Below are 27,045 nucleotides of genomic sequence, written 5' to 3'. Positions count from 1 at the left end.
GGGGAAAAATCGGAACAGAAGTGAGTACAAGGGATAATGCTGTAAAAAATTACCCTGGCATGGGTTCTGTCAATAAAAAGTTATTTAAAAAAAAAAAGGATCTCTTTCACAGCCTCTGTTTCTCTGGAGATGGGTCAGATTTCATGAAGCAGCTGACAGTTCTGAGTGTCCATCTCAGCACCTTACCTCAGTTCCAAGCTCCACTGGTGACACGGTCCATCATCACACATCCCTAGGTGACAACTGCAGTTGTTGGTTTTAGCAGCAGAGAATCCCAGGATGTTGGGCAAACCCTCTGGCTACCTCTTCCCAGTGTTGATCTCTCTTTTGTGTCTCAGTGTCTTAGTTCTTGACCTGCCCAGAACCAGAGAAGCTTTGGTGCTGCTTGGATAAATGGGTTCTTTATAGGAATTCTTTCTGCCCACTCAACAGGTTCTGCCAGTACCCAGCTTTAAGGACAAGAGAGAAAAAAAAGATCTTCAGTCCTAGGTGCAGTCCTAGGGTATACCCCCTTGCTCAATAGCATCTCTGAACTGAAAAGAATTGTGTTGGGATGGTTACAGGGTGAGGTGCTTCCAGATCCGAGGCCAAGACCAAGAGCTCTGCTCACTGCTTTTCCCCAAATTAGTGCCTCTCTGTGCTCAGCGTCCCAGTGCAGCTGTCTATCGGCTCCCAATGTCTTTTAGAGTTGGTCATTAACGCTGGGCATTTTAGAAACCACCACCCCTCTATATACACAGATTCACGTCCATATGAGACCCTCCCCAATCTGACTTTTCATACTTTTTACTGTCAGGTAAAATTTCCTCAGGAGCAGAATGGTGTCTAAGAAATAATTTCTGGTGCACATTTCACAACTGCAAATAAAAACAATTTAAAATGTTTTCTACTCTATCTCATATCCACAAAGGGAGATACACATTATATAGTACACACGACATTGGTGGAGTTTTTGTTTTTTTGTTTTTGCCATTCACCTGCTTTCATTGGCTAAAACAGGTATAGTTGGATTGTAGGCATAGGACTGAAAAAAATAGGATCACAGATTCAGAAATGGAATAGAAGAACCTTTAAAAATTATCATTTTGCAGAGTGTTGGAAAGTAAGGCCCAGAGAAAGGAAGGGACTAGCCCAGTGATTGAATGTCCAAAGAGAGTCAAGGTAGCAGACCAGAATTTGAACCCATAAGAAGGTGGTTGCCCTTTGGTGTAAACAGGAATCTTCCTAGAGTTTCCATTTTATTCTAAAAATAAGACTCAGCATCTCTTAACTTTAGTAAAATCATTTTATATACAACAATGTAGAATATTTACAATATAATACTGATTCCAAAATAAAAATAAGCATACAGGTAACACTGAAAAAGGAGAACATTCTTGACCTGACACAGAAATGAAGGGTAGGTACTAGGGGATGTCTCACACGCCATCACTGCTGTAGACAAACTACCTGGGCTGATGGTTCATTATCAATTTGTAACATTTCTTTCCTTGAAAAGATGACAAAGTTTCTCTTCATCATCTGACAAAAAGATAAAATATTGTCAGACAGGTAGGTCATTAGTTCTGAAGAATACCCCTACAGACCAAAGGATTTCTAGACACATCTTTGTCTTTGCATTTTGTATAAAAGAGCGTTTCTTTAAAATTGTCCAATGTGAACATTTCAATTTGAAGAATCTGGGGAGATTCCTCCAGGACTTCACAAAAATCATTGGAATTACATATTTGAGTGATTATCTTAAAATCAATGAGTAGGATGGAATAAGAATAATCATTTGTGGGGAAGGAACCATTTGGACTTTTTATTCCATTGGCATAGGGAACTCCGAGTTTGAAAACTCCCCGTACTTCAGGCAGATCCCAGACTCATCTGCACCTTCTAATCCTAGACTCAGACTGAATTTCAACAGTTCTGAGAGGCCAAGAACTTACTCCATATCCATTACCCCTCTTGATAATTCAATGATTGGCTTTTTCCCACTTAAAAGATTACAGCATAATTAGAAATTAAATTACATCCCATCTTTGTTGTCAAACACAGCTGTTTATAACATGCCTGAAATCAATCTTTGACCTTGTTACCCTATTCTTACCTATCGATCCTTCAAATTGGTCCTTTCTCAAATGGATAATACACTTAACATGAACTCTCTAAAAAAAGGGGGAGAGAGGGAAAGGATAATTCCTCATGTCCACACACTTCAAAACACCTTTCTGATGACCCTGCCCATACATATTAGTTCATAAAGACACACAAGATACAGGTAGGATTGGCTCTGCCGCCTACCAGACACCTAACTATGGATGATCCAAAGGCATTTCACTAACAAACAATGGCTTTCATAAATAAATCAGTGGGGAGAGGTCAGAGGTACAAAGGAGAAAGTCAAGACGATCTACACCTGGTAACTTCGTGCAACTCACCTCTCTGGGCAGGAGTGGTTTTCTTATCAACTCTCCAATCCACAAGGCCTACCTTAGCCAGAATGTGTCAAAGCCTTTCAGGAGTAGGACACTCCTTAATATTTACACAAAAAAGAGACCCCTGAAAGTGTGGCTCAGGTTTGGATTATACCCACAAAGCAGGAGAGAAGGCTACTTCAAAGTAAGCGCCAGCCCTGCGGGCTTAGAGGCCAGGGATCCCTGGCCGGAGCATCCCAAGCCCGCCAAAAGGACCGCCATGACTGAGTGGCAATAGATCAGACGCCCCATGTGGCCTCTCTAGGTCAGCTCGGTCCTCCCACAGGCCTCAAAACACTTTCTCTTGGTTTTACGGACTGATGTTCAATGGCCCCTGAGGTGAAAAACAGGTAACCTATCGTTCGCTGCCTCAGATGTCCCTTATACCTCAGCCACTTCCAGCCCTAGTAAAAAAGAGGGGCGTTCAAGCAGATGTATTTTCAACTCTGGGGTGGAGATGAAGTCCCAGAATCTACACAAAAGGAAAAGCTTGGGCTGATGGCAATGCTCCTCAGGCACAAGCACCCCCATTTCCTCCTAGAAACTCCCCTCCTTGATTCCCTCAGGTTTGAGTTCTGCAGCTCTCAACCAAGAGAGCTATCTGTAGCCACGATCCTGTAATGGCCTCTTGGATGATGGAAAGCATTGCCAAAGGGGAAGAAAGTCTAGCTGTGCTGCCTGAGCAGGCAGCAGTGTAAGGGCAAAGAAACTCTCTAAATGGCCACAGGCTTTCTCACAAATTGTCAGAGTTGCCCCATGTGGTTCTAACCAACTGAAGATCTATTCAGAAAAGAGCTTGGAAATGGTCAGCAGCCATGGAGCAGCAGCCCAAGGAATCCAAGTTGTCAACTAGAACCCCAGAACTCGAAGGGGTACCCTAAGAACAGGGACTGTCTCCCTATGGTCTCTAACCCCAGAGACTGGCTCTAGGAGGGGCTGATCCATAGCAGGAGGAGCTTTATCAGTGCTTGCTGGTTAAGAGAGCTGGCGTAGTGGAAGCTCCTTCAAGGCACTGACTGGTTCATTTTTGCCTCAGCCTAGTCCCGTGTCTTAATCAGTGCTAGCTGATCAACTTGGCGTACTGTCAAAGTGAACAAATTTACTTTTTCTCTTCCTGAATGGCATCCCAGCTCCATCGCCTAGTCTGCTTACCTACATAGGTACCAGAGTCTCTCTAAAAGCCTTTGTTTTTTTAAATAGAAAAATATCATAGCAGATTGAGGGCCATGCTCTGAATATGTTCAGTCTAATGACTGGCTATGACAGTTGAGTGAACATATGGGAGCAGGAGGGAGAAACATGGCCAAATAGGCTGAGAGAAGAGCACAGATTTGGGGAGAAGAAATCTTAATGATGCAGAAGTTTCTAGTCTCAGAGTCAACAGATATATACAACACAGAGCCTTCCACGCCCTCGACCAAGGTTTAGAATCAACAGAAGAACAAGGAAGGAGGAACCAAGACAAACAAACAACAACAACAAAAAAAAAACCCTTGGATAAAAGGCAACAGGGAGAGATAATCTTATATTCAGGGCTGGAAAAACAAGGCGAACATTTGAGGAACCTACAAGCATAAAACGAATAAATGGACTAGAATCTGCCTTTATACTAAACTATTCAAATCCTTTTCATTCCTAACCATTACACAAAGAGAAAACCTTAAGGGACCTTACTATTCCACCCTAGAAAGATCAGGAGAAAAACAGGAAAGGAAATAAGACAAGTTCTGCACCAAAAAATCCCTCACTCTGGGGCAAGCCCAATGGCTCCGGCCTCAGAGGTCAGGCGGGCTGAGGATCGGCTTGCTGGGCTCCCTCCGTGACCGTCTGGGGTCAAAGCCAACAGAGCTGCCCCACTCTGGTGCTCCAGCTGTCACAGGCCCTGATAGTTCAGGGGGGAGCACACAGGGACCTTCTGAGATTATATTCCACAATTCTGTTCCAGCTTTTACAGAGCAGAAAGGCCTATGAAACTGCTTAGCTGCTCTGCACTGGCATAGTACTCTGTATCTATTACAAGTCAAAGGATCTTGGTGACATCATCTGCCTTAGAGACATACAAATGAACAATACAGAAGTGATAAGCTATTTCTAAGAACTCAGCTTGTCTTAAAAAAATATTACAGTACCAATGATTCTTGTATCTACACCTATACAGCATCTTTCAGCAGAATGGAAATTTAATGAAATTATGATTTATTAATTTACATAAAAATTACTTTGTACAGTTAAGGAATAAATTTTCAAAATGTAAAAAATAAAACAAAAACAAACTAATATTCCAAGGCTGTGGCTATTGGGACTCATGAGAAGCTGTCTGTTCTTCAATCACTTGTTTCACAATTTCTGCCAGTTTTAGTCGATCCACTTTGTCTGTGAATCCACGGCCTGAAAAGCAAAAGAACAGAGTTAGTATCAATAGACTTGCTCTGGCAAGAGAATGCCCTGGAAGCCACGATCCGGCAGTGCAGAGGGTTCCCAGGGCCTGGGCCTGGCTCGCCATATGACCCGGCTCCATCCAGGAGAGACTCAGGACAAATCCCCACGTGCCCTAGTGTGATCACCAGGGCCTTTAACTACCAGTGTCGGGCCAGACCCACTGTCTGTGGGGAGGGAAAAAGGGAGAGAGGTGCCCTGAGCCTTCTAACACACACCCGCAGCAGAGACAGACAGACAGACAGACAGACACACCCCTCTCAATGGAGCTCATCTCTGCCAAGGATAGAAATCGGTAGTCACACAGAGGCCCCAGAGGAGTCTACTCCTCTCCCCGCATTTTGGTACTTCTTGGCTCACAGAACTGGAAAACAGTCTAGTCCAACCCATATCAGCCTCCAAATCACCTGTATACAATAATCATCCAAGTCTGAATGAAGACTTCTTGAGCTATTACTTGCACTGATCTTAAAGCTGCTTTTTAACAACTTTTCTCTTCTTTCTCTACATCCTGTCCTTTGACAGATCTGATCTATATTTCAGCCCTTCAAACATTTGAAGCTAGCTATCAACGTCCTCCCCTTGGCTGGCTTCCCCGATCTTCACTTTCCAGAACTTAGAATGGTGTTTTTGAGGTCCTTAAGCACCCTAGTCATAGCTAACTGATGCTCTTTCTAAAAGTTGTATAGAGCCCAGAATACACCATTCCAGACAGGATAGTCAGCCCTCATTCTTTTCAGGTAGTCTAAAACTGGGTTACTTTTAGGACAGCCTCATCACCCAGCTGCCTCAAGAACAAACAACTACTTGTTGAAGCAAACGTGCCAATTGCTCTATAAATATTCTCTCAAAACATTCATAGGAAGGAAGTATTCTTATGATCCCAAGATTACAGTGGAGGTAAAAGTGACAGGGCCAGGATCACAAAGTTGGTAAGTGACTGACTCCAAGTCTAGCTTTCTATCTCCGAAGACACCCAAACCTCTTAAAGATGAATTACTGTCCAGCCACTTCCCCTGTTTGGGTTTGCAAAGGTAATATTTTACACCCTAATATAAGACTTTTTATTTGATCTTATTCAGCTTCTCAAGGTTAGTCAGGGTGGTAACCCATCCCCATCCTCTTGAATTCTTAGTCAATCAGCACCTTAGTCATTTTTCCTAGATTGCTGACATCTGCATCCCGGGGACAAGCTCTGAACCTTCCTCCAGGATCCCGGATAAAAATGTTCCAAGACCCTGGGGATACTCTGAGAGACCTCCTTCCAAGCCAAAGCCACAAAGGACTTTTTTGGTTCCAATTTCAAAGCCACCTAGCTAACGAGCCCAGCTCACAAATTAAATGAGGGCAGTGGAACACGGCCTGTTCTCCACCTGCCTCCTCCTCCAGATGTTCACTCATCACTCCTTTTGAAAGTGTCCATAAGAATTTTGCCAGAAATCAAAACTAAGCTCATTAGCCCACCATCTGTACACTCCACTGTTCCCTTTTTGGGAAAAATCAGAACTCCTGCCCTTCTTTAGTCCTCCCATCTGCACAATTTTTCAAAGACTACCTAGAGTGGCTCAGCAATCACAATAATCCTCAGCACCCTGGAAGAGGGGGATTGGGTCTGCCATCTGCAAAGAGCTCAAGCTCGTGGGTCAGCTCCACCCTCCCTTCATGGAAGGGAGGACCAGGACACCTCCCTCCCCTCAGCTGCTCATTAAGAGGAGGCAGGCTCCACAGAACTTAGCCCTATCTCCCTCCTCTCGACAGTCGGCAGCATGGTCGCAACAGTGGCCAGAGGTGGGCTTGAAAATGACACTTTCTATCTGTGGGACCCTGGGAAACTTACTTAACTCCTACTCAGTTTCCCCATCTTTACCTACTTCCCAGAATTATTGGGAAGATCAAATGAGACAATCCACATACAGCACTTGCAAACTTTGAAGCACTCCATAAAAACAAATGATCATTAACATTATTACTCAGTTGCTGCCCAAACCTGAGGCCTACTTCAATCAGACGGTTTCTCCCAAAGATCCACATCTTGTGAGCTATCAGACCTACCACCCTCATCCTTGTGGGAGTGAATGCTCTGGAGCCGCTCTCCTCCAGAATGACCTGGAGTCCTGAGAATCACTCAGCAGCAGTGGTGGCCGAAGGGGAGTGGCTGAACACTGAGCCTGGCCCTGCCGCCTCCCCCAGCCCATCCTGGCTCTGCCATCTTCTCCAGCCTTCCCTGGCCCGGCCCTGCCCTGCCACTTCCTCCGAGCCCAGCCCTGCCCTGCCATACCGTTCCAGCTGAAGCTCTGCAGGGTGTCCCGAAGGAGTTTACATTCCCGATTGTACTTCCACGCCTCCTGCATCACCTCATTCAGCTTCTCGTCTTCGTTCTCTCCTATTGAAAGGGATGAACAGGGAGTTGTGTTTTCTCAGAAGCAGCACAGGGTAGAAGGAGCATCAGAGAAGTCCCTTTCCTTAGGTGAGGCTTGGAGGGACTGGGGGAAGGGAAGGAGAAAGGAAGCAGGAGGGAAGGAGAGGACCAGGAGACAGGATTTTTGATCAGTTGATTCTCAAAGATCAAATATGTAAACCCTCACCAGTCTCAATATCCTTCCCTACTTGGACCAGATAATTCCAGGTCATTTACATCCTTGGTTCTTTATAATCCCATCCATTTCCCCTCAGAACAGAGCCCTAAATTCTAACATGAATCTAATCATCAGGCAGGGCCAACCACCACCAGACTCTGAAACCCCCAGGCAGAAAGGACAAAGTTCTCTAGGCTATTTTGATTACCTTGAGTTCTTTTCCTATCTCATAAACATTAAAGAATTAGCTTGAAAGGGTTTGTTTCAGGAAGATGCTTGGAATTTTCCTAAAATCTGAATAGTCAGAGAAGAAAGGTGTGGACAGCGAGCCCTCTCATTGGCCCTCGGACCGCTGCAAAGACCCGTACTGTCTAACAAGAAGCTGATGATTATTCCCCACGTGAATCACCAAAGGCCGTAAGCTTTGTACACTTTGTATGCAGCAGCAATGGTCAGTTTTAAACTGAGTGTGCCGCTTCTAATGCTACTAAGATGCTGATCAAAGTCTCCTAACAGACTCCCATGGACTCCTAAACCAAGGAACTGGAAGAGATGCTCAACAATCTCCACACTTTGATCCTGTCTAGATTGATTCGCCAAGATTTCACTCTCAGATTTCTACCCTTGCTTCTGAGCTTTAAATAAATCTCCCAACTTCATCTGTCTACTCTTAACCACATCCCTCCCTGCAAAAGTACAAAGGGCAAGGAAACCCAAAGAGAGAGTATTAATGCATCTCTGAGGCTCTACACTGACTTTGCTTAGTGGACACAGGATTACCCTGCAGCCTTTAAAACACAAAGACAGAAGGGCCACCATAAAAAGACTTGCTACTTTCAAACCCTAAATGCAAACACACACACCACACACACCACACACACAGAGACGTACAAACAAAGAAAGCATTCTTAAAGAGTGTGACCTTTACCAGCCTGGGGGAGAATACACTGAGCAATGACATCTCGTAGCTTCTCCAGTGCCACATTGGAGTCCTCTGCTCCATTCTCAGGGTCATGAATATAGACACCATCCTTCGGCTTCGTGCTTTGAAACATTGAAGGAAAAGTAAATTTTTTTTTTTTAAAGTCAGATTTCCCCAATCCAAATCTCTGAAAAAGATGTTAATTCCAATGCACCCAGAAAAGACTTTGCTCAACAATATCATGATAACATCTCCCAAATTCTGAAAATGCCTTGAGCATACTGAGTTGGCTCCCCCCTTTCCTCTCCCCCCAGAAGGAAATTGAAGATTCCTTGCACGGCTAGGTTTGGGGAGTCAGAACCAAACCACATTAGCCTTGTTGTTGGAAAAGAGAATAACGCAATCCAGAAACAAAACCAAATTACCCAAGCAATTTCCTCTTTCTGAGAATGGGATTATTTACAGAGTGCAGGGGTTTGAGGCTGACTTTGAGGTCCTGGATTCTCATGTTGGCCAGCTGTTCTGCATGAGCCTGTTGGATTCCAGCAACTACTGCCTGAATAGAAAGCAGCAGAGTTAGTTTAGCATTTGACACAGTGCCTGGTATATAGCAGGCAATTAATAAATACTTGCTGACTGATTGAAAAAGGCATGTGGGGGGAAATCCAAAACCATTTAATCCAATTTCACCAAGTATCACAGGGATGGTCTGCCAAACCAAAGGAGGATCCCGTCATGGCAAGTAGGTTACTGGGGCCATCAGGATTAGAGCAACTCAAGAGTTACGCTTTAAAAAACAAACTAGCAGCAGCACTAATAGGAAAATATACTATAAAAGTAGTAATAATAGTAGCAGTGGAGTACTAATATTCATTTGCATACTCTCTTGTTGTTACCAAAGCATTCTAACATAGACCATTTCATGCGACCCTCACCAAAACTCTTCTGATTCAAATAGAGATGGGCTGAATGTCAGAAAGCAGCTAGTAAGCTCACACAGTAAAGCATGCTTCCATACTGCAGATTACACACTTTCCTAAGATTCAGACCCTAAGAAAAGCGTTCTTTCCATCAGATCTGAGAGCTACTTTTTGGCACTATTACACAGCCTTATAGAAAGCCTCGCTGGAGCCAGCATTCAATAAAGAATTCCCAACTCATGGCTCTTCTTCCTCCACCATCTGCCCCCAAAATGGGGCCCAGTCTTTGGCTCTCTGTTTTTTTTGTCTCTTCATTCACTCCTCTGAACAGCTTGTCCCATCTCATGGTTTCGACCAGACCATCTTTTTTGGTACCAAATCTACGCTACTGGTCTTGACCTCTTACTTGAGGTACCATATTTCCAATTGGCTAATGAATGCTTCTACCCAGATGTCTCACTATCATTTCAATATATCCAAAACCAAACCCAAACCCAATTTCCCCAACTTCCCTCCCAAACTATCTTACCTCTCCAATTTCTACTTTCTGTCAATTATGGTATTGCTCTCTAGCCTCAAAACCACTGCATTGTCTCTGAAATCTCCCCTTTCCTTTATTCTCTACATCTACCTTGGAACCAATTCTTCCAAAGGATTTTTCTTCCCCAATGTATTCCATTTATCCAGCCATTCTTTCTTCTTTCTTCCAAATGCCAACAAACTCATCTATCTCATACCTAGATTACTGCCACAGATTTCTAGATGACTTCTCTACAAGCCGATTCTCCTTCCAACCAAAGTCTCACATAATTGCTAATAACCTTCCTAAAACACCACCTTCTCTAGAGTCCTGGGTCATTAGAAACTTGGGATGGTCCCCGTGCCATTAAGTCTGAACTCTTCTGCCTGGCTTGCACAACCTGGCTCCCTCTCCCTATCCAACTTGATCTGCCTCTAACCATGATCCATGTTAAGTTCATTTTCTACCATGTTCAAACTCTAGGCTTTGTTCACAGTGTTTTATTAACCCTTGTAAAGAGCTTTGGCTCCTAGGGCCATGTTAATTACCCTCTTCTCGGAAAGCCTTCTCAGTCCTACACAATGACACAATTATCTACTGTCTGACACTATTCTCCAACTGCTTTCTACATTAGAAACAAAGTGTTAAGTAGCCTCAGGTCAGGAACCAAGTCTTCTCTATAGCCCATAATGCTTAATATAGGGGTGGACACAGGGGAAGTAGGTGCTCAATAAACACTTAAAGTAACTGGGAATAGAGACCTATATTTCAACCACTCCAGCCCTAGGTCAGTAGTTTCTTGGCGTCTACCTCTTGGTCTAGTTTTTTATGAAAATACTTCCTGTCACACAAATGATACCACATTTCTGGGGACCACGTTAGTCTCCTAAAAGGATAGTTGACCATAACATGACCCTTTGCCCAGACATTTCCCAGAAACAAAAGAGGTATCAGCAAAAACCTTGTCCATCATCAGCTGGGCAGATGGCAGCACATTGTCCAGAGCTTCATTTGAGTTTAGCCAGGGGTGGTCCAACACCCCCTCAATGGTAAGCCGCTCCTCTGGCTTGACCTTCAGCAACCTATGGGAAGAAGACAAACACTCCTGACGTGTCCCGCTACTGGCAGAAATTCTAATAGAAACACATGGCCTAGAGCTGCTTTTCACCATTCCCGGCTTCTCCTCGCCTTCCCCCATTTACCAGTCAAACTCGATGAAGCTCAAGGTACCTAAAAAACTATGCCTGGGAATCCCAGCATTGACCCTGCTGTTCCTTCAAGAGTCCCTGGTCAATTCACTCTGGGGTTACATTGCTAACCCACCATTAGAATCAGACCTGCATGGCTTCATGTTACAGAGGACTTGGCAGAAGCAGAAAGGATGTGCCACTAAGAAAAGGATTCAGTAACTGGGACACTGATGCCTTGTTGGTGGAGTTGTAAACAAATCCAGCCATTCTGGAGAGCAATCTGGAATTATGCCCAAAAAGTTATCAAACTGTGCAGACCCTTTGATCCAGCAGTATTACTTCTGGGCTTATACCCCAAAGAAATACTAAAGAAGGGTAAGGGACCTGTATGTGCCAAAATGTTTGTGGCAGCCCTGTTTGTAGTGGCTAGAAGCTGGAAATTGAATGGATGCCCATCAATTGGAGAATGGCTGGGTAAATTGTGGTATATGAATGTTATGGAATATTATTGTTCTGTAAGAAATGACCAGCAGGATGAATACAGAGAGGCTTGGAGAGACCTACATGGACTGATGCTGAGTGAAATGAGCAGAACCAGGAGATCATTATATACTTCAACAACGATACTGTATGAGGATGTATTCTGATGGAAGTGGATTTCTTTGACAAAGAGACCTAACTCCATTTCAATTGATCAAGGATGGACAGAAGCAGCTACACCCAAAGAAAGAACACTGGGAAATGAATGTAAACTATTTGCATTTTTGTTTTTCTTCCCGGGTTATTTATACCTTCTGAATCCAATTCTCCCTGTACAACAAGAGAACTGTTTGGTTCTGCAAACATTTATTGTATCTAGGATATACTGCAACATATTTAACATATATAGGACTGCTTGCAATCTAGGGGAGGGGGTGGAGGGAGGGAGGGGAAAAATCGGAACAGAAGCGAGTGCAAGGGATAATATAAAAAAATTACCCTGGCATGGGTTCTATCAATAAAAAGTTATCATTTTTTAAAAAAAGATTAAATAGACAAACTCCTAATAATACTAATAAATCATGTATACAAATAAAAAATAATTTTAACTGTAAAAAAAATAAAGTGGATTAGTAGAAGGTACTATATAATGTACTAATATAAAGTACTTATAATGCCTACTTAAGATGTTATTATAGGAAATATATTTAATGACTCATAAATGCTTCAGAGGTTTTGTTTTTAATCAAGGGAATTTATCATTTCTTCTTAATAAACAGAAATTACAAATTTAAAAAAAAAAAAAAAAAAGAAAAAAAAAAGGATTCCGTCCAGGTATATTTAGACAACCTCTGAACTTCATGTAGCTCTTCAGAGGCAATCTGAAATTCAAGGACTGAATTTCTGAGTTTTAGTTACTTTTTACAAAAGATGACTTAGTTGAATGGCTATGCTGGCCAACAGTGAGTACAAATGAAGAAAAAATCTCTAATTAGGTCCACAGACTTGCTCTTGCTTTCACTGGGACAAAGACCTGAGCTCCAGGGATGCTGGTCTAAAGCAAAATGTCAGGACTTACGAGGGCAGAGGATCAGCACTGACTTGGGATATTGCTACACAATCTATGGATATTTAAATCAGATATGGGGAACTGACCCATAAATTTCTGGTTCCTCTTAGCAAACCGAATTGCCTTCTACTGCATTCCCTTCCCAACTACTTCTTCTGTTCAAGTCTCAGTCATCCAGCTGATCTTTCAAAGTTTGGGACTCTTTGAGCTACTCAGTTCAAAGTATTTGGAGTAGAGCTATAATTTCTTATTACATTAATTACACATTACAGAGATTGTGTCTTTCACTCTCTAGAAAGCTAGAGATTGCAGAAAAACTACCACAAAGCCACCTGCAAAATACAGATTTCCATTAGGATCATATGAACATAAATGTCTTAAAGTCCAATCACTTCATTTTAGAGATAGGGAAATTAAGACCCAGAGAGATGAAATGATTTGCCAAGGTCACCCAGGTAATCATGTAAACTGAGGACAGGAACCCAGGCTTTCTAACTTCAGATCCAGAGTCCTTTCCAGTAAGGCTTGCTTGCTCAATAGGCTAATGGCATTCAAGCAGTTATGAAGGACAAAACTGGCAAGAAACACTGCACAGAAGCAAAAGGAAGTGAAAGCAAGTGTTATAATTTAGGCTCACCAGTTTCTCTAGAGAATAATCACCATTATTCTCCCATTGTCTGGTGCAGACCAAAGCTAGATCAGCAAGTGATTCTAAGGAAAGAGGCATATGGGAAGAGCTGTCCGGTAACAAGTCCTGAAACAGTCACTTTAGTAGAGCTCTGTACCACGTTCATGTAAAACATTAACTGTTCTTCTGTATGACTGTTTAACCTTTATAACCAGACTCCTAACCTACCTTTCCAGCTTCATTATACATTATGCCCCTTCATGAACTTGATGGCCCAGCCAGACTAGTTTGGCTCTCTTCCCCGTTTGGGGTTTTGCATTAACCATCAACACCCTGCAATGCTCTCCCTTCCTTGCCCCCATTTCAAAAAATCCTTCCCTTATTTCAAGACTCCACTTAAGCATTGTCTTCCACAAGAAGCTTTTCCTGATCTCCCTCCTGCCACACAATCTTAGGTTTATCTGGATGTGATAAACTTCCTAGGTGCAACAAGGATAAGCTCCTTGAGTATAGGGGCTGTTTTGTTTTTGTCTTTGTATTCTTGCCTTTGGAAAGAGGGCCAGACACATAAACAACATTTAATAAATGTCTGCTAACTGAATGATGATGATTCAGACCCAGATGAATCTCCAGGGCTTGTCTACACCTTCTGCATCCTCAATAGCCATCAGAAGCATGGCATATGACAAGATCTTGCTGGAAAGGCAGCCAGGAGAGGACTATATATATATATATATATATATATATATATATATATATATATATATATATATATATATATATATATATACACAGAGAGAGAGAGAGAGAGAGAGAGAGAGAAAGGGCGAGAGAGCGCGCACGCTTCTACTGTTATAGTATTTTGTGAGCTGTGATTAGGCTTAGGCCCCCTCTGATCAGAATTCCTAAATTAGGGGATACTATGGGAATAAAATCCACTTTAAACAGCCTACACTTGCATCTCCATAATAGCAAGAACATGACCTAGAAAGCTCAGGGCAAACTATCAGCATCTTAAGACAACAAAGGATTCAATGTGATCTTTATATCACCTAACTATAGTGCCTAACACACTTAATCAAACACTTACTGAATTGAACACAGTGAAATTGGTTTGAGAATCCCAGACATAAAACATGAAGATATATTTCAAGGCATTATGAAATATATACAAGCACTAAGAGAAGTAGCAAAGATAACTCTCATTTTATCTGAAGAAAGATCCTTAGCTTTGCTTAAGGCAAAGCAGTGTCAAAGCATGGCAAACAAGCCCTTAAGGTACCCTATTTTATGCAGAATTGGGCAAAAAAGCCCTCAATATCTCTCTAATTTCAAATCCTCTCTTCGCCACAAGGCCTTTTCCTTTGCCCCTGCTGCTAGTGCTTTCCCCTCTGAAAAATCTCCCATTAACTTTATACATCCCTAGCACATAACTTCCATGTATTTACTAGCTGCATTTACATATACATGTATGTAAATACATGCAAACTAACACATAGTTACAGGCTGTTTCCCCAATAGAATGTAAGTACCTTGAAGGAAAGGAATAATTGTGCTTAAATCCCGGCATTTAGCACAATAGAGCAGATGCATTTGGATGGACTGATTCTACATAAAATCTCTCACTTCCTCACACCATCCTGTGGCCATATAGTATGCCAGAGCAGTCCAATCTAAAACAGAAGCGGATTATCCAACAAATGATGGACAACCCATTTGGCAAGAAGGCCCCAAGGCTTCTGTTTGAAGACTCCAAAGAGCATAAGCCCACTCCTCTTCAGGCACGCCACTGCTCTAATGTATTTTCACACCCTTCCTGTCAAAAACCAGGCAACCAGCTAACCTTCCTCACTCCTGCACCACCTCTTTGACTTCAGGGAAGCTCCACCATGACCGATGCTTGCTTAGCTAGCACAGGCGCCAATTCTTCCAGCATCTTTAGAATTCATCTGGGCCAGATGATTTAAAAGGCATCCAAGTCTACTGATTTTCTTATTATTTTCTTATTTGTTTAGGGTTTAGAATTCTCTTTTAGTTATTTTCTGGCTTTTCCAGTTCAAAGAATATTGTCCTTGGCAGAGGAAACAGAAATGAAATAAGAATGAAGTATTTCTATATTCTATAACCATCACCTACATCAGCAATGGTCTAACCTCTCTTGGATCTGTTTCCCCCCAACACAGAAACATCAATAAGCCAATGATCTGTGATTGCATCATTAAAGAGGCCCCCCCACAATCCATGGGGAGCTGCTTCAGTTCAACAAGCATTTAGGAAGTATTTGTTCCCTACGCGTTCTGATATTCAGTCTCTGCCTTTGATACATGTTGTTTTATATGTCCACAGATCAGAAAATAACAAACTCGCAGTACCCCAGGAACATTCTGGGACACAAATGAGCTGTTGCTATGCTTATGTAAAAGCAACTTCCAAAGCAAAAGATTCCTAGACACAGATGAAATAAAGCAAAAGTCTGAACTAACCAAAAAACAAATAACTAAGGTGTGTTTCAGTGTGCAAAGAGAAAAACAAGTCCTTGTCTTCAAAGAGTTTACTTCTACTGGATATAACTCTGAGGGATATAAGTCTGAGGGCCTTGCCTGAGGCTAGGTAAGAAGCAGATTGCTCAAGGTCACAAAGCCGCTAAGTTTCAGAGGAAGAATCTGAACCCAGGCCTTCTTGATCCAAGTTCTGCCCTTTGTTCAACAGGTCCATCTGTCTGCTGAGAAACCATCTTAAGGGCACCCATCTCTGAAGCAAATGGTATCGAGACTGGTTATTGGGAGGCCATTTTCGATCCAGCTTTGGTTTGCCAAGCTCTCTTGGGCTGCCTATAGCATTCCTCTCCAAGCTTGGCCCATGTGGGCATTGGTCCTGTTAATTCCTTTTCCTGCATTGTATCATTCACTTCTCTGACCTGTCCCTGCTTCAATTCTCTCTTAATAAGCTGAAAGAAAAACCTGAGAAATTGTGTATGAAGGGAGCAAAATCAAGAGAACAACTTGTAGAATGACTATAACACAGTAAAGAACAGTGAACACTGAAAGCCTTCAGAGTACTGATCATTGCAGAGACCAGGCACAATCTTGGAAAATAACAATAAAATGAATTCCCCAAAAAGAGGGATGATTCAGGGATGAAGGAGAAGACATTCATTTTCAGACATGGCAAATGTATGGCTCTGTTTTGCTTGGTTACACTCATGAGTTACACAAATTTTGGGTTTGGAAGCATAGAAAAGAAGTAGTGATAGAAGGGGGCAAAGAAGAACACTGACACTTTCTAATACTCAACTGGCTCTCTCCAATCTCATAAGCCTTCTATGCCTGCTCATCCTATGTGATCTTCTTCCATCTCCTCCCAAAAGCTCATCATACAGGGCTAAAGAGTGTCAGTGAGACTCTTTTCAACAGCAAGGTGATTCAGGCCAGTTCTAATAGTCCTGTGGTAGAGAGAGCCATCTATACTCAGTGAGAGGATGGTGGGAACTGAGTGTGGACCACCACATAGTATTTTCACCTTTTTCCCTTGTTGTTTGTTTGTTTTTTGTTTTCTTTCTTATTTTTTTTCCCTTTTTGATCTGATTTTTCTTGTGCAACATGTTAATTGTGGAAATATGTGTAGAAAAATTGCACATTTTTAACATATATTGGAAAGTTTGCAAAAAGGAGTGAGGGAAAAAGGAAGGAGAAAAAATTGGAACACAAGGTTTTAGAAGGATGAATGTTAACAACTACCTATGCATGTATTTTAAAAATAAAAAACAAAAAACAAACATATTAACATATAAACACAGGTAGGATAGAAATATAAATCATATTAATCTTTGACATTCCATACAAGAGAGGAATGCTTTCCTATCTAACATCTAAGTTTATAGCTATAAGTATCAGCACTATAATGATAGTGAGACTATGTCTCCTGGTCATCAGTGTTCTTTTTTTAATTACTGAACAAAACAAACATTTCCATAATATAATGTAAAAAAAAAAAAAAAAAAAAAGATGATTGCACATAAAAAATAGAATTCTATCCTATTCTAGACATTCTAGACAATTTTCAGATAAAGAAACTAAAGCCATTTCTAGTCATATGAAAAAATACTCTAAATCACTATTGATTAGAGAAATGCAAATTAAGACAATTCTGAGGTAGTACCTCATACCTACAGACAGGCTAAGGGACAGGAAAAGATGATAATAAATGTTGGAGGGGATGTGGGGAAACTAAGACACTAATGCATGACTGGTGGACTTGTGAGATTATCCAACCATTCTGGAGAGCAATTTGGAACTATGTTCAAAGGGTTATCAAAATGGGCAAACACACAAACAGCAGTGTCTCTACTGGGTCTATATCCCAAAGAAATCAAGGAAAGGGACCCACACATGCAAAAATGTGTATAACAACCCTTTTTTGTAGCAGCAAAGAATTGGAAATTGAGTGGATGCCCAGCAGTTGGGAAATGGTTGAATAAGTTACGGTGTGTGAATGTACTGTTGTTATCTAAGAAATGATGAGCAAACTGATTTCAGAAAAACCTGGAAAGACTGACATGAATTAATACTAAGTGAAGACTATCAACTGTAATGGACTTGGCTCTTCTCAGCAATGAGGTGATCCAAGACAACTCCAATAGAGATGAGATGGAAAATGCCATCAACATTGTAGACTGAATGTGGATCAAAGCATACTATTTCCACCCTTTTTTTGTTTGTCTGTTTGCTTTTCCTTTCTCATGGTTTTTCCTTTTTGGTTTGATTTTTCTTGCACAACATGAAAAATATGGATTATGTTTAAAAGGATTGAACATGTATAACCTATATCAGATTGCTTGCTGTCTTGGGGAGTGGGGAGTCAAAGGAGGGAAGGGAGAAAAAAATTTGGAACACAAAATCTTACAAAAATGAATGTCGGAAATTATCTTTATGTGTATTTGGAAAAAAAATATTATAGAGATAAAAATTTAGAATAGAAGGTTCTTCAGGGAAATAAAGGCAATAGCTCTAGAATTGACAAAATAACATACATAAAGGAGAATCGCAGTTCATGTACAATTCTTTTTTTTAGTTCTTTGTATATATGGAAATACTGGTATTTGCTAGTACTTGTCAAATTAAGAATAACAAAACAAATTTTGTTTTATGTAAATATACATAATCAATATAAATACAAACTCAATATAAATAAACTCAAAAGTGGTCAAAATCCTACTTTCTCTCCTCTAAATGTCCACTTACAAATTCTAATCCTACTAAATCTTCTAATAAATCAGTGGTGGCTATAGAGAGGATGTGACATTGCATCGTGTAGAACATCACTCAGCTATTTCTCTGGCAATGGGGGACATCAAGTCCTCAGACACATATGCCTAGAAAATCATGCCAGTCCAAGCAGCTCCTTCCAACTCAGCATCTCAGTTCAAGTTAGCTCCATAAGTGTGGCTGAATCTCCCACAAGAAAGGGTAGAGTGAGTACCTTGAAATGTGTGAAAGGTAGTAGCAGAGGATGCTAGATTTGGAGTCAGGAAAACCTGAGTTCGAATCCAGTCACAGATTCTAACTGACCTGGTATGTCACTTGTTTGGCTCAATTTCCTCAACTGTAAAGTGGAACAGTAAAAGATTCTACTTCACAAGGTTGTCATGAGGATCATGAGACAATATAGGATGTCCTAAAAGTCTTAATACAGAGTTTTAAACTTAAGCTACTAGATACATTGTATAGGAAAGAGATTTGCTCAGGACAGGGGAAAGGGTAGAGCCACCTAATCATTTATTAAACACTTAATATATACCAAACACTATCTTAAGCACTTGACAGTTTTTATCTCATTTATCCTCACAACAACCTTGTGAAATAGAAGCTGTTTTTATCCCAATTTTATAATTGGGGAAACCGAGGCAGACAGAGGTGATGTGATTTGCCCAGTATCACCCAAACACTAAAGGTGTCTAAGACTATATTTGAACTCAGGTCTTCTACATGTATTTACTGAGCTGTCTTTGCAAACTTTAAAATGTAATAAGACTGCCCATCGGCTCTCATATCCCACAAAAAAGGGACTGGACCTGCACCCCCCGGCCCCCGAGGGCAGAACCTGGAACAAGGGAAGAAACTTCAGGGAGGCGATTGTTTACTTCAAAGTAAGAAAAAAATGTAGTCAAAACTCAAGGCATTGCAAAGGCTCCCTGCAGATGGGGGTCCTCCAGGAGAGCCTCAGGAAATGCAAGCAAAGGGAGAACAGGCAGACTTAGGAGCAGGCCCAGAGGGAGGCCGCCCTGCCTGCCCTTCCAGCCTCAGGGGTACAGGAAGGACCCAGCTTTAGTTAAAGGGGCCTTGGTCAGCACAGTCTCCAAACTACTGCGAGCCATGACCACACGGGGACCCCAAAGGCACCTGTCCTCGCAGGTGATTCCAGGTTTCTGGCCTCAAGGGGGAAGCACTAAGACTGACGAAGAAAACACCCAGGTTTGTGGGAAATCCCATGATGGGGCTGTCCCTCGGGGAAGAGAGAGATCGCCATCCCACAGCAGCAGCCCCCTCCAGTCCCTGTGACCTGTTCAAGTTAATAAACAGAACACAGGCTCTGTGGACTCACTTTCTCACAATGTCTTTGGCCATCTCTGAGATCTGGCTCCATTCCTCCTCCGGAAACTCAAAGCTTCCCGTCATGATCTTCCTCCGCATGTCCTTTGGGATCGTCCGACTGTGGTGTTTGGAGTAAAAAGGTGGGTAGCCGCACAGCATCACATAAATGATCACCCCCAAGGACCACAAGTCACAACTCTGAAAGCAAGGAGAGGGTCACTTTGGGGCACCACAGGACAGGCAGGGCCCGGAACCAACCCTCCCACCATCTGCAGAGACAGGCTACGAGAAGGCAGGGAGCTAGGAGGGTACTGGAGTCCCCAGCTCTGAAGACGGAAAACCAAAGTAAAATGAGGGGTTGGGCTGGGGGCCCTTTAAGGACTCTTCCAGCCTGATGACTTAGATCCAGAAAGCAGACTCCCTGGGCCTCCCCCCATAGATGAAAACGTTCTGATAAAAGCAGAATGGCTCTCTGCCCTCCCATCCCGAGTTGGAGGGCTCAGGCTCCAAGCCAGGGTCTCTTATCTGGCTGCAGACCATCTCAGGCCTTCCCTAGACCCCAACCCCACCTGCCAGGTGACTCTTGGCTGTCTCCTTGCCTCAGTCCCCCCTCCACATTGCTGGGCATGTGCCCTCCCTCTCTGCCTTTCCAGAAGCTGCTCCAGGCCTGGCACTGGCTCCATCCTCCACTTCCCTCTGAATTCTGAACTTTAAAACCAGCCCAGTGCCAACATCACCTCTCAGGTAGCACTGTGTGAGGCACCTGATCCTGGAGCCGTGAAGCCCCAAATTCAGACCCAGGCTCCGATGCTTCCGGGGATGTGACCTTGGACAAGCCGCTTCCCTTCCGTCTGCCCCGTCCTCTTGTATAAAAAGGGTTGTAATAGCTCCCCTGGCCCATGGGAGGTGCTGCACCAACAAGTGTCCCTCCCCCCCCTCCCATTTCTGCTTTATCCAGCCAGCAGTGTGGCTCTGGGTGCAGATTTCTCCCTCCAGGATCATAAGCTTCTAAATCCGGCACCTCCTCTTGCACACAGGAAGCACTTAACAATAAGCAATGCAGACAACCAGGACCCCGACTTCAGAGCAAGAACTTCAGTCCACCAGCTCACAGAGGAGGAAAAGAAGACCAAGCGAGGTGAGGATCTGCAGGCAGAGGTCCCAAGGGGACAAGGGGCACAGCCAGGACCGAAGTAGGCCCTCAGACCTAATCCCTGCAGCCCACACCCCTGGCCACGTGCCCTGCACCCTGCACCCCTGGCCATGTTCCCCCCCAGGCAGGGACAGGAGCAAGGGCAGCAAGGAGGCCCAGCTCTCTGGCGGCCAGCCTCTTCCCTTGCAGCTGCCACAGGCGGCAGGCCTCAGACCAGACGAGTCTCTGCTTTGGCTCGTCCTCTTCTGGAGGCCCGCTGAGTAGGTGACTAGAACCAGACAAGGAAGACCTGGTCCGGCTGCCTGTGCTCTGCAGGGCCTCCTCCTGCCGGGCCGCAGAGGCTACCCCTACTCGGGAAAGCAGGCCAGTGCACTGGCCACCGTGGGGAGCCTGGCCTCTCCGGGCTCATCAGGGGAGGCGTTGTTGAAAACAACTTCAGGCACTGGTTCAAAAAGCCTTTGATGGTGGAAAGGAGGAACCCCTTCTTTCCTTCCTTCCTGGGTTACCCACTCCACTGGGAAGACAAAGTTCAGGAAAGCAAATGGAGCCTTGTTTCTTCAGAAAATCAAGACCTTTTAGGATTAAATGGCTATCAAGTTGACTTTCCACGTGAGAACTCCTAGCCCCAGAAATACTAACCAGATCTGCCCAAAGGGGGTCTGTCTCCCTCTAGGGAAAGGAAACAATGGGGGTCTTCTACCTGGGCCAAATGTCACTGCTCTCCAAGGTCATTTTCATTGTAAACTGAAATGAGATGATATCAACAAGACCAACTTCTGTCAATTTTACTTTTTCCTTTAAAAAATATTACTTTTTAGGGGCAGTTAGGTGGCACATTGGATAGAGCACCAGCCCTGAAGTCAGGAGGACCTGAGTTCAAATCTGGTCTCAGACACTTAACACTTCCTAGTTGTGTGACCCTGGCCAAGTCACTTAACCCAATTGCCTCAGCAAAAAATACATAGATATAGATACATGCATAAATACACACACACACACACACACACACACACACACACATATAATTTTTTATATGGGACAATTCTCAATAAAGAAGAGGGAAAAGAATATTAGAGAAAAATTTCAATTATGAAACACCCCAAAAGATACTGATTACATTTATCTTATGTTTATAAACATATACTATTTACATATTAAGATAAATGTGTGTATAATTATGAATTTTAAGATGTTATTGCTATTTCGGAGGTTTTATGCCATCAAAATTATGTTTTCTATATGTTAATTATGTATAAAATATTTTGATGATATAAAAAGCCAAAAGATATATGTCTATTACACACCAAATGAGAATTTCTATTGGCTCCTGAGGTGCCCAAATAAACTAAGAATAAGAATACAGGAGAAGAACTCTTGAATCTCCCAGCATAGCGCTGCATTAAAAAACCCAGTCACCATCAATTTAACATTTTATTAATAATAACAAGTCCCTAAGAGAAACAAATCAAATCACTATCATGGTCTTCCTGGAAAAGACAGGTTACCTATCTTGAGAAGGGGTTTGAGTTTGGTGTCCTGCCCACCCTTGCTAGATCCCAATGATGGAAGTTTGTCTTTCCTTCTCCCTGGTGCACTGGACATTCCCTAAGGGTAGCCTAAGTGCCTGTCTTAGCAATACTCTGGATTCCCCCCAACACCACATTTTGAACCCAGTGAGTTCTCAATAAGCAGTCATCAAGACCGGCAGTTCAGGGGAGTGAAAAGAATACTGGGCTAGGGGTCACACAACACAGGAGCTGCACTGGCGGGATGGGGAGGCCTGGGGGTATCAGATACAAGTAAGAAGAGGGGATCTACCCCACAGTGACTTGGAAATCCACAAAGCCCCACTATCAACGCTGCACTCTTACATACTCTCTGCAGTCTCAATGCCCATGACAGAGGAGGTGTCAATAAATGCCTATAAAATGATTACTTTGGGTTATGTCGACATGACAATTAACAGTTGGTTTAATCAGTCAAAAGTACAGTTAATTTGGAATTTAACTCCCAGGCTGCAGTCCTTGACAGGTCTCTGAGGGCAGAGGCTGTCTGACCTCTGTCTCTGTCTCCGCGTGCCCAGCACACACTAGGAACTTTAGAAATGTTCCTTTGCTGCTTGATTGGGTAGCTGGCCTTTGATGGACTGCAACGATGGGCACAGCCCCACATAGTGAGACAGCTATGGGATGGCAGACCCAGACTCCAGAATCTTCAGGCTGGAAGAAACCTTAGAGACCATCCCTGTTTAACTCGACTTAAGAGTTGATCATAGCCAGCCAGGCTCTTCAGAGACTTCATAGCCCCGGCTCTTCCTGTCCAATCATCTACTGCTATTCTGAAGGTCCTGAAGAACCCTAAGGGCTCCTTTAGTAGGGCTCATACTCCTAGACCTATGCTATTCTAGAATAGTTCCTCCCAAAGTCTGGTCTACACAAAAGACCACTGGGCTTAGGAGTCAACAAAGACCCAAGTCCAAATCCCCCTTTAGTCACTTACTAGCTGTGGGACATTGGGCCCCAGTTTCCTCATTTGTACTATGAGGGATTGGACCTCCTGGTCTCAAAGGGCCCTCCCAGTTCTGGAGCCACCTGTACTCTCGGGATGATCCTCTGAACAAGAGACTCTCTTATGTAACTGTCCTTAATTCCTCGAGGATCAGTGATTTCATTGGCATGGGCAAAACAAAGGTGACACTTGCCTAAGTGTCTGAGTGTCTATAATATGGAAAGGACGACACTTATTCCTGGCACAAATTCTTCTGTTATCTTTCAGAAATCATCAGACAGCCCTTCATCAATGTCTCATCAAAAGCAGCCTCACTCTTCCAGTTCATTCTGAACCAACAAAAAGGAGTCCTCAGAAATGTTTGAGAACCATAGCTTTAAAGCAGAATCAGAAAGAGCACGAGGGAAAGCTGGCAAAACAGGACCAAGGGAGAACTCCGTCCCCACAGAAAAGCACAAATGCCCTCGAGTTACCCACAGCTAGCGGGCCCTCCCAGAGAAATTCCACTGTTCTGTATCACACATTAGGCAAGATGGCTGACCCTTCCCCACTCTGGCTCCAGCTCCTTCTGGCGGATCCCCAGAGTGAACAGCTCTCTGTACCTGTTCCCAGAAGTCAATGAAGAGATGCCCATCCAAGAAGCTTACCTTGTTGTAAGTGTAGGGTGTGGGCGAGGTAGGTATAATCCCAGATTTCTCTTTTTGATGCCTTCTTTGTGCCTCCAATACCTGTTGGACCAAATCAAAAGCAGAAAAATCGCCATTAACCAGAAAGATCATTCACTTTGACCTTAGGACTTCTAAGAGGGCCAGTGGGTCAAACAACTTGGCTTTGGTCAGCTTTCCAGTCACACAAATACATCAAGTTCTTTTCCTTCCCTTCAAGGTTAGAATCCAGTTGGGAAAGTTCACCTCTCCTAAAAAACATATCTTGCTGTGCTGGGACAAATTTTAACCCTAGTCTGCTAAGTAAATTATCATCAGAATTCATTCTACTGAGAAATTCATATGAACCACTCTGAGCCCATTTATGTGCTCTTGGCATTTCTTTGCAGATGCATCACAACTCCCTGCCCACAGGAAGGGAGACAATAGCCTGGGCTGGACCCTAGGAGATCACCTAGACCAATCTCCTCATTGTGCAAATGAGAATGCTTGAGGGTCAGAGAAGGAAAGCCCATTTCTTAAGGTTAGGGTTAGGAAGTGGAAGAGATAAGATTCAAACCCAGGTTCCCCAACTCCAAATTCAGTGTTTTTGCTGTCTTTTTCTGGGAGAGGTATTCACTTTTTCAGAGGTTACCCATTCCTAGATGATGGGACAACAAACGTCTGCCAGAGTCGTGAGAAAAAGCTAACCCAACTCTAAAAATGGATAGAATCAGGTCTTTAAAAACCAAGAGAAGGAAGCAGCTCCAGATAAAATGTTTAAAAAAAAAAAAAAAAAAAAAAAAAAGTCCTAGAGTTTGTGACTGCTCAGAGCTGAAAGATCATGGAGAAGGAATGATTTTTTTTCCCCAGAACTACAAAGGGAGAAACACTGACCGGATTTTCAAAAAGGGAAAGACAAGGAGTCAGCAAACTAAGGACTGACAAGCTTAACTTCCATTCCTTGCAAACCCCCAGCATTTAGAATTAAAATAGTCTGTGATCATTTTCAAAGAATGATGATCAGTAAGAAGCAAATGGCTCCATCAAAAACTGGTCATGCTAAAGTAATCTCACTTGTTTTTGACAGGATTACTGAACTGGTGGATCAGGGCGAGAGTACCTAAGTGCCCAGGCTTGGCACCTGGCACCAGATAAGTGCTTGCTCATTACTTGACTGACATCTAATTAATTTAGAAAGATATTCCCGTTATCCTCATGATTGAGAGGCATAAGTTGGGGCAGTCAGGCATGTCCAGAACCGATGGAACGATCAGATACAAGGAAGACTCAGTGTTGCTGCTGTTGAATTACTTTAGTTGGGTCTGACTCTTGGTGACCCCATTGGGGGTTTTCTTGGCAGAGACACTGGAGATGATGGTTGACCATTTCCCTCTCCAGCTCATTTTACAGATGAGGAAACTGAGGCAAACAGGGTGAGGGGACTTGTCTAGGGTCATACGGAAAGTAAGGGTCTGAGGCTGGATTTGAACTTGGATCTTCCTGTATTCAGGGCCTCTGCCCTATGCTCTGTGTCATTCCACCATCTTTCAGAGAAGAGCAGGGGAGATGACCATAGTGAAGAAAGCCCTAGGAAGGGCAATGAAAGACATGGAGAATGTTTAACCTGAAGGAAAAAACTCAGCAGGGACATGGCCACCTCCAGGTCCCAGAAGGATCTCAATGGGAAAGAAGCATGGGAAGGGCTCTTCTTGGAGTCAGGGAGCAGAACCTGGGGCCTGGCGGGGGGAAAGGAGGGTGCACAGCCCGCTGCACAAACCACCACCACCTCCTGGCAGACACTCAGAGCTTCCCCAAAAGGCGCGTGGCTCCTGCCAACAGGCTTCCTTGGCCATGGGGCAAAAAGGATTCTCGGTCTGTATGGCTGAGGTTCTGACCGGTGATTCCATGAGTAGGCCTAGAGCCCAAGAAGATCAGAGGGCGGGAGGGAGGCAATCAAGACACAGGGCAGCCTGCAGGAACCCGACTCCTCCAGGAGACGCAGCGGCCACTAGGAGGAGCAGGAGCACCAGGCCTGGCGTTGGACTGGGACACTGGGATCCCAGACTGGTCCCCTCACCCTGTCTAAGTCCCCTGGGCATGTCCCTTCATCCTGTGTGTGACTCGGGCAGGTCCCCTCACCCTATGTGTGACGGGCATGTCCCCTTACCATATGTGCCTCATTTTGCTCCTCTGTAAAAGGAGCTGGAGCAGATGGCCAAGCACTTTGCTATCTTTGTCAAGAAAACCCCAAATGTGGCCACAAAAAGTTGGACATGATTAAAAATGACTGAACCCAACAACAATAAGAAATGATGAATATGACGAAAACAGAGATGTTTAGGGAGATTAACATGCACTAATACAGAGGAGAGCATGAAAAACCATGAAGACATGTGCAATGATGACAAAGAATATTATAGGAAAGAATAAAAAAAGTACAAATTGTGTTCATTATGATCATGTTTGAATCTAGAAAGGAGAATCCTCCATTTTTGGGGGGATGGGGAACTATGGGTGTGAAGCATTCCACATTTTGGTTGAAGAATCACTTTCTCCTCTACTTTTTTATTCTTTAACAGAGGATAATTTACTGCGTATGCAATGGAGGAGGAATATAACTGGAAATGAAAGTGAAAGAAAAAAAACAAAAGGATACAACTTGGCTCTGTGATTTCACTAGGGAACTTCCAGATGAAGAAACCCCCTCTACCTATGCAGGGGGTAAAAAGATTACATCTTTCACACCTGTTTCTGATGAATTGGGCAAGCCATTCTGGAAAGCAAGAACACCTACACTCCAAAGAAATAAAAGAAAGAGAAAAAGGATCCTTGTGCACAAAAATATTTATGGCAGCTCTTTTTGTAGTGGCAAGAAATCGGAAACTAAGGGATACCCGTGAATTAGAAAATGGTTTTATATGGTATTGAATTGTAATTAAATATT

The 27,045-nt window shown here is 43.3% G+C and overlaps 1 protein-coding gene across 1 annotated transcript in view; it reads right to left on the bottom strand.

Moving 5' to 3' along the window:
• Window positions 1-1,266: 1,266 nt before the first annotated feature.
• Window positions 1,267-27,045, bottom strand: part of MAPKAPK5 (MAPK activated protein kinase 5) — a 51,056-nt gene continuing 25,277 nt past the window's right edge. Inside the window, exons 8-14 of the mRNA XM_051972799.1 lie at window positions 24,102-24,182; window positions 19,804-19,991; window positions 10,798-10,918; window positions 8,822-8,952; window positions 8,403-8,518; window positions 7,177-7,281; window positions 1,267-4,850 (exon numbers count right to left, since the gene is read on the bottom strand). Coding sequence (XP_051828759.1) covers window positions 4,756-4,850; window positions 7,177-7,281; window positions 8,403-8,518; window positions 8,822-8,952; window positions 10,798-10,918; window positions 19,804-19,991; window positions 24,102-24,182 — 837 coding nt within the window. The 3' untranslated portion in view covers window positions 1,267-4,755. The remainder of the gene's footprint in view (window positions 4,851-7,176; window positions 7,282-8,402; window positions 8,519-8,821; window positions 8,953-10,797; window positions 10,919-19,803; window positions 19,992-24,101; window positions 24,183-27,045) is intronic.

This window comes from Antechinus flavipes, chromosome 1, assembly GCF_016432865.1.
Source record: "Antechinus flavipes isolate AdamAnt ecotype Samford, QLD, Australia chromosome 1, AdamAnt_v2, whole genome shotgun sequence".
In the NCBI taxonomy this organism is placed as follows: domain Eukaryota; kingdom Metazoa; phylum Chordata; class Mammalia; order Dasyuromorphia; family Dasyuridae; genus Antechinus; species Antechinus flavipes.
This window is presented reverse-complemented; position numbering and strand designations above follow the sequence as displayed.